The sequence below is a fragment of the Pteropus alecto genome, unplaced genomic scaffold (assembly GCF_000325575.1).
Source record: "Pteropus alecto unplaced genomic scaffold, ASM32557v1 scaffold189, whole genome shotgun sequence".
NCBI lineage: Eukaryota > Metazoa > Chordata > Mammalia > Chiroptera > Pteropodidae > Pteropus > Pteropus alecto.
Window position 1 is genome coordinate 4,223,314 of NW_006442117.1, and position 8,395 is coordinate 4,231,708.

The window sequence follows — 8,395 nt, forward strand, 5'->3', positions numbered from 1 at the left end:
ATATCCTCCTGACACTGGCTTTCTGTTAATAACGGAAATATAACATGACAGGTTTAAATACCTCTACGTGCACCTTTTTAAAAATCGGGTGAATCAGATTTTTTAGTCCCAATAATGCCACTGTTCTCACACAGCAGTTTATTTACTTATTTTTCTCCTCTCTTCCGGCATTTTCTTTGCCCTGTTTTCATTGCTCGTTTTTTGTAATTAGCACTATTCATGGTCAGGTCTCACACTCTTGGATGGGTTATAAAAATGGCCGCATAAATGACTGTTGGCGTGAGATGCAGACATGTGTAACGGAGCACACACACAGTCATTTCAATGGCAGCCGTTTAATATTTAAAAATAATATTCAATTAGATCTCACAGGTTGGTATTAGGCGTTGGTTTTGAATACATAGGTTTTGTGTGTGTGACGACACGTGCATAAATACACTTTCATGAAAGATTAGTATTTTGTACTTAGAGAGATTTTAGATATCAAATTTTAGTGTTTCTAATTTCATTATTGGCAGCAAAATTAATAATTGACATTTTTATACATGTGAACAACCAAATGCGTACGTCTCTAATTTTAAGTCCTGACGGCTAGCCAGTGTTCAAGACTGACCTGACCGTTAAAATCATAGTTTAAAAATACGGTGTGTCGGAAAGTCACAGTGGAAAAAGTGCTCATTATTATTCTCTTTCAATGAAACACCATATCTCACAGTTTGAGGGGAATTGTGCTGTGTGCAGACACGAAGACCCTTCCACCTGTAAAATGCCCTTCAGATGTGGACTTCACAGAACTAGGCCATGATGAGAAATCTTGCCCTAATTCTTAAAAGTCTGAATATTATAGTGCATTGGAAGTGAAAGTAGTTTTCTTTAACGTTTATTAATTTTATTGGGATAACATTAGTTAATAAAATTACGTAGGTTTCAAAAGTACAGTTCTAATGCATTGTCTGTATACTGAGAAAGTTGTTTTCAAAAAGCATACTCTTTTAAATATCTGTTCATTTGTATTTTTCGCTACAAACCCTACCCTTTGCTTTCCGGATGGCATATATGCGTTCATCTGTGTTCACAGGGGAGAAAATGGGGAAAAAGAAGAAAAAGCCAAGGAAGAGAAAGGCAAACAGAAGCTCCGGCCGCTGCACACACACAGATACGGGGAGCCAGAGGCCCCCGAGTCAGCGTTCTGGAAGAAAATCATAGCTTATCAACAGAAGCTGCTAGTAAGACGTTTTGGAATGAATGTTCTTATGTCGTATTGTGAGACCTTAAAACTCAGGCTCAGTAGCTACTCGACCTCCTGTGGGTGGCAGTCAGGGAGCCAGGTCAGATCCGCGGGTAGATTCGGTCCGCCCATCTCGGCGTGTTCGTGTTTCCTAGCGAATAGCGCTGGTCCGCTGCTCGCCGGGGTCAAACCCGTAACCTCTGTGTGCACTCATGTGACCCGAACCTGCGGGATTCAGGGAGTGCTGGCACCCAGCGTCCTCCCAGAAAGACTTTGGGGCAAGTCCATGCATGCATCCCGGGCCCCTCCCTGTGCGGGACACCGTGCGGGGCTCTGCGGGTCATTAGGCAAAGCATTGGCGCCTAACTCATCCTGACCCAGCTAGTTGGGACGCCTAAAACATCCGCGTTGTACTAAAAATCCAGTTATAAAAACATTAACAGAATGAGTCAGCTCTCCAATAATAAGGTCTATTCAAAATTATTCTTTAAATAGAAATAAATTTTAAAAAGAATGAAGAGGGAGAAGATCTTTAAGTAGCGTCCTATCTATTTTACAGAAATGCCCTGCAAATTAATAAAATAACGTGTTTGTCTTTGGAAAACAAGGAAAGACATTGCTGTTCTCTATCTCTACTCATAGGCACACAGGATGGAGCTTTTAACAATTACGCTTGAAAGACCTTTTATTTGTGTGTGTGTGTGTGTGTGTGTATACACACATTATATGATATTTTAAAGCAGGAAAAGTTTGGGAAATGAGTGTGCAGAATAAACCTGTATTCTGACCAATAATGTCAGACCTAGAAATTAAGAGCAACACTCTTCACAGTAAAACCATTTGAAGGTCAAACTCATATTTAATGTTTTACAGCCTTTGAAAATCAGAAACAATTAAGAAACTTGGTGTACTTTAGAACTTCACCTATAAGAGAAATGTTTAAAAGTGATTTCATTAGTGCAATTACATATATATACATTTTATATAATTTATGAAAATACACACGTTTAACCAGTAGTTTTAACTACGTTTTGTTAACTTGCACGTCCCCGCGTTGCTTGGTGCTGAGTACACTGAACATTATCGTGCCCTGGGTTGCTCTGGAGAATCGTGAATGGGTGTGTGTTGGTAGTGGCCGTGGCCGCGGGTGTAGACGGGTGGTGCCGTAGCCCAGAGGGTTCCTGGAGAGTGTTAGAACTCAGGGGACACAGGCAATGTGACTTTCTCTGCAGACCAGTTGGCATGCTCAGACTGTTCATTGCCACATCAGGCCACTAGGGGCCCTGTGTCCCCGCCAACCCCCTCCACCCCCCATCTTTGTCACCTCCCATCTCAGAAACCAGAGTAACTAACACCACCCCCCTGACCCAGTTCCACCTTCCAGGGCAAACCCGTGTGACTGACCAGTTCGGGAGGCAGGGCCAGCTTCGGTCCAGGGCCCTGTGGCGGGAAAGGCAGGGGATTCGCAGGACGCGACGCCACTAAAATGGCGCGTGTGCGTGGAGGAGGGTAGAAGCTGCACTGCCGTGGGGACACGGCCTGCGGATGCCGAAGCCCCGGCAGAGGCACTCGGTCACCTCGCAGACGTCTCTCACAGGACGTTGACACAGAGGTGCCATCGCTCCCAGAGCCTCTTCCCTTCAGCCCACTTCTCCCCCGAGTTTTCCTCCAGCTCAGCAAACGGCACCGCCACTCACTGCGCAGACCCCCAAATCCAGAAGTTGCCGTGCCCGAGACCCCTTCTTCTCTTCCACCCCGAATACAGTCCGGCAGTAATTCCTCTCGGCTCTCTCTCCCAAGTCCACCCGAGTCTGCCCGGTTAGACCTTCACGGTGCCCTTCCCGTCCGAGCCACCGCCGTCAACGTCACTCCTTCTGCACTTCTGTGACAACTTCCTAGCTGGTCCCTTTGCCGCCACACTGGCTTCCCGTCTGTCTCCCACACAGAAGCTGGAATTATCTTTGCAAATTATAATCTGATTGCATCGAGCCCTGTTCAGATCCTCCCAGAATAAAATAATAATCGCAATTATAATAAGATTCATAACCAGCCTTCCCTCTAGTAACTTATCTAATCCTCATAGCAAACTTACAAGGAAGGTCCCGTTTACCACACTTCACAGACGAGTCATGATGCTACAGGCGTGATGAGGTCATTTGTGCACGTCCCCCCGTGAGGAGGGGTGAGGGCAGCCTGCGTGGCCTGAGACCAGCTGAAGCACTGCACCGGGAGGGACCGCAGGCTTTAGCAGACCCGCGGAGCTCTGTCCCCCGTCGGCTCTCCGTCCCCGGCCCCGTCCACCCCTTCTCACTGTGCTTCCTTCTTTCTGTCCTCGGAAGCTCCAACGTCACTCTGCGCTCAGAACTTCGCCTCTGTGCCTGCCTCTGTCTGGCACACCATTCGCTCCCCAATTGTTCACTTGCTCCCCTGTGATATTTAGGCCTCTGCTCAATGTCACCTAAGATAAACCTTCCCTGACCACCTATCTAAAATCGTACCCCATTCCCTAAGCTGTAACTTGATGGATTTTTCCTCATAGCATTTAGCGTTCCTTGAAATCACGTGTTTTGCGTGCGAGTGTGCTTCTTGGTCACTTGTCTCCTCGTTGGTGGCCCAGCACCAAGAATGGTGCTTGATACATAGTGGGCACTCAAGAAGTAATTGCGGTAAATGAACAAATGCTTTATTTAAATCGTCTGCAGATTTCAAGCCTCTTGATTCAGTGACCTTTCCATTTTTTTCACCTGCAGAACTATTTCGCTCGCAACTTCTACAACATGAGAATGTTAGCCTTATTTGTCGCGTTTGCGATCAATTTCATCTTGCTCTTCTACAAGGTAAGTACCTCTTAGTCTTCTAATAACCGGTGCGATGCTCCCAGCAGATCCGCCCGTGAGCACACCTAGACCTGTTCTAACGTATATTGCGCTGAAAGAGAAACCTAATGCTAGCTCACAGAGCTGTTCCTCGGTGAGACATGGCTCACGGAGAGTGTTGGCCTCCGCCGAGGGTCACCCGCAGTGCTCCTGGCGGAACTGGCTGACCGACCCACCGGTGGCACCTGTTCCACGCACTCCTGACCATTGAGCAGGCGGCCCGGCCTCTCCTTTCCCGCATGCGTCGGTTCCTCGGGCCTCTGCGTCAGGCGGGTGGCCTGTGCCAAGCGCGTCCGTGCGCGCCTTCCCCAGCCCGGCCCTCCAGGCCACCGCGCAGTGGCTTGGCCGCAGCCGCTGGCCGAGAAGGCCGTTTCTGTGGTTTCTTGTTTACACCGACGTCGTGGAGGAGGAGAACTGACGACACTTTCGGTGGTTTGAATCAGGTCTCTACTTCTTCTGCGGTGGAAGGAAGGGAGCCCCCCGCGCGCGGCTCCGGGGGAGGCGTGACCAGCAACCCCACTTCCCCTACACCTAGGCGGGAGCACTCGGGGGTCCTTCAAGATAGTCAATTAACTCTAATGTCTTAGTTTAGACTCATCAAAACTAAATTTGTGTATATTTTAAGAAAGACAAAAGGTTGCTGTTTTCTTTCCACGTGACTCATTATTTTTTTTACTATAAAGCGTACCTGTAAGGTATCATATGTAGGTCTCCCCTGAGAGGTGAAATGACTACTCTAGAGCAAAATGTTGTTAATCGTTTTGTTCATATCCTCATAACAAAGAAGGAATACATCCCAGGAACGTATTTAGACTATTCAGATGGCTATCTGCTGGGGACATGGGAATCATGAAGAATAGAAGTAAGGCAAAATTCATGCTGATTTCATAAAGCTTTCAGCTAATGTGCCAGAAACCCTTCCAAACGCTTTGGTATTTCGCGCCCGGCTCCGCGCGCGTGGCACTGGCGCCGGGAGGGGGATGTGGCCCTGGGCTGTCTCACCCTGGCTTTCTTTCACTATTAATGCTTATGCGCATAGTGACCAACTTCACCTATACCTGGACCCCACAGAAGCGACCCACTCACTGTGGCTCCTAGCAGTGCCCCATGGCTTAGCACGGCGCATGGGACCCGGGAGTCGGTTTACGTGTTCTGTCACCAGGGGCGAATCTCGTGCCGTCGCGGGTGGGGAGGCGTCGCAGTTTGCCTCACTCCCCCCAGAAAGCCGTGGGGCTCTCTCCCGAGCGCCCTTCGCGGGGCACGGGGGCTTCGGCGCTCGGGGCTGCCGGCCACCTGCGCGGCCTAGCAAGGCAGCCGCCCACGGGGACACCTTCCTTTCACGGTCCCGCCTGCTTGTGCAGCCTTCACGACTTTTTAAAAACCAGGGTCGGTCGGGTGGGGAAAAGACTAGAATGTAAATCTTCTTCAGAAACTCCTCTTGGCCCCTGATCTTCCCTTGTTCTGTGGGGGGAATATTCCCGATGCTTCCAGAATGTCTGCCTTGGTCCCAGGGCTGTGTCTTCTGGAAGGTCTGCCCATGTGAGGAGAGTCAGAGTGTTGGCAAACTGACAGAAACGTGCTGATGTTGAATTAAAATTTATTTCAAAATAGGCCGTGGGCACTCTGAGCAAGGGGTTATTGAAGAGATTTCTCAAATGAAACTGCCCGTTTTAGAAGCATGAATTTTGGAATGTTAGTGATGTTCTCCTTTGATTGCATCAGTTTTTGTCGCAATTATATATCTGTAGTATAGAGAAAACACTTTTGCATAATCTTTTACTCTTTAGTGTTTAAAAGTGATTTCCTTAGTGCAATTGCATATGAACCTCTGTGTTTAAAAACACATGCATCTACATAATACCTATTCTATCTTCTGTTTTTCCAAAACTTCTAAATGCTGCTTTCTGCCTACATATAGCAGATTTATTTTCACTCAGTTTTTACCTTCTTGAAAGTAACATGGAAAATATTTCTTTCCAAAAGCTGCTTTGTAAAGATAGTGACCACAGGAGATGCCAGTAAATCTAAACTAATTTAACATGTTTATTTTTCAAATGTAGGTCCCACTGGTTATTTTTAAGCGAGAGAAGGAAGTAGCTCGAAAATTGGAATTTGATGGACTTTATATTACCGAACAGCCTTCAGAAGATGATATTAAAGGCCAGTGGGATAGACTTGTAATCAACACACAGTGAGTAAAAAATTTATGAGACATTTCTGTGCTCAAAAATGTCAAGACATGAAATACTTTGCTGGAGTTCCTGCAGGCTGGTCAGAAGTTCAGCAGAGGTTAATAATGGATATGTATTCAGCCACAAAAATCAAAAGACTAAGTGCCGTCAGCCTCTTAATGGAGGACATCAATTTTTGCCCTTCGTGTTCCGAATTCCTTAATCAAAAAGGACTTCGAGTCCATTTCCACAGCCCCGATGGGACTTTGCAACCATCACTCAGTTCAGGGAACGCTGAGCTGGGCACACGTAACCTGCAGTGCTGGGTTATCTCATCCCGGGGCCCAGAGGAGGCGAAAATTACTCGTTAAGGAAGGAGCTGTAGCATTAAAGGCAAAGATGTTGAATTTCGTATTTTTAATGTATCTAAGTTGTAAACTTTCAGTTGGTACCAGCAGGCGGCCTCGCATAAAACTAGGTGAGCAGTAGGACATGTAAAATATAAGACAGGAAGGCACACACTTTTTTCATTACTAATGATTTAGCCTTGTGAGATCAAAATCCAGACACCTAGCTGCTGTTCCAGATATAAATTCATGACAAAGTATAATTTTTCGTCATTAAAAGTGTTAGGGAGACAATATTTTTGGAGTAGTTTGCAGTACTCAAGAGTGAAATATCTTTTTTTATGATTAGTTTTGGTTATTTTTAAAAAGGCATTTATGATAGATTCTGGATTTTCAAATGGGACGATTCGTTTGCGGACAGTGCAGTAAACGTTTACTCTGGATGCTCCGTGTCTTATTTAGCAGTCGAAGCTGTTAACACTGAAGTGAACGGAGTCTGTCCCTTTTAGTGAGGGCTGTGTTAGAGGTCAAGGTGCCAGGGTCGTGTTTTGGTGCTATGATCAAAGTTTCCTTGATGGTAACTAGTATGAATGTGACCTTTTTACCTAATTAGAAAAACAATGAGATTTTTAGATACTCGAATTTGTAAAGACAATTGACAAAAATAGGTATACATTGACACATTTTAAGTAAAATAAAAAAGTAACAAGACTGCTTATTAATAAATGTCGTGTTCTCTATAAAAATATTAGCCCAGAGCCTTTTTGTGAATTACATGTATATATTTGTATATTAACGTTTAAAATATTTAATATACTCATGATGTAGAAAAATTGTGATAATATGAGAAACAAATTCATTAATTTTTGTGACTAGAAGAATATATGTTTATATATCATTTTAAGTATTTCATATATTCCAAACAATATGTTATTTATCATTTTTTAAAATGATACCCTTTACTGATATGCTTTTACATCTTCTAGGTCATTTCCCAACAACTACTGGGACAAATTTGTTAAAAGAAAGGTAATTCTTTTTTTTTAAATTACAGTTGACATTCAATACTATTTTATATTGAACTTATGTTGAACTTATATTACACTGAACTTATAGAACTATTATTTCCTAGTTTCAGGAGTACAGCATAGGGCTTAGACATTTGTATGGTTTACAACTCTGTTAGTCTAGTACCTGGCACTGTATGTGGTTTTAACAGCATCATTGACTATTCTCCACACCCACGTGACGGTTTTGTAACTACCGATTTGTATTTCTTAATCCCTTCACATTTTTCACCCGCCTCCCAGCTGGCAGTGGCCAGTTCGTTCTCCGTTTCTATGAGTCTGTTTTCATTTCGTTTGTTCGTTTATTTTCTTTCGATTGCACATGTAAGTGAGATCACAGGGCACTTGCCTCTCTCTGTCCGACTGACTTCACTCAGCATGATCCCCTCTAGGTCCATCCATGTCGTTGCAAATGGTAAGATTTCATTTTTCATGGCTGAGTAATATTCCGTTGTATATATATACCACATCTTCTTTGTCCAATTGTCTATTGATGGACATTTAGTTTGCTTCTGTATCTTGGCTATTCTAAATAGTGCTGCAGTGAATATAGGAGTGCATATATCTTTTTGAATTAATATTTTGGTTTTCTTTGGGTAAATACCCAGAAGTGGAATTCCTAGGTCATAAGGTAGTTCTATTTTTAATTTTTTCTGGAACCTCCAGACTGTTTTCCATAGTGGCTGGACCAATTTTACGTACCACC

At 44.5% G+C, this 8,395-nt stretch overlaps 1 protein-coding gene across 1 annotated transcript in view; it reads left to right on the forward strand.

Annotated features, from left to right (window-relative positions):
• RYR2 (ryanodine receptor 2) overlaps window positions 1-8,395 on the forward strand; it is a 561,319-nt gene that overhangs the window by 530,697 nt on the left and 22,227 nt on the right. The window contains 4 exon segments of the mRNA XM_025039067.1: window positions 1,079-1,226; window positions 3,979-4,065; window positions 6,165-6,295; window positions 7,609-7,651. Coding sequence (XP_024894835.1) covers window positions 1,079-1,226; window positions 3,979-4,065; window positions 6,165-6,295; window positions 7,609-7,651 — 409 coding nt within the window.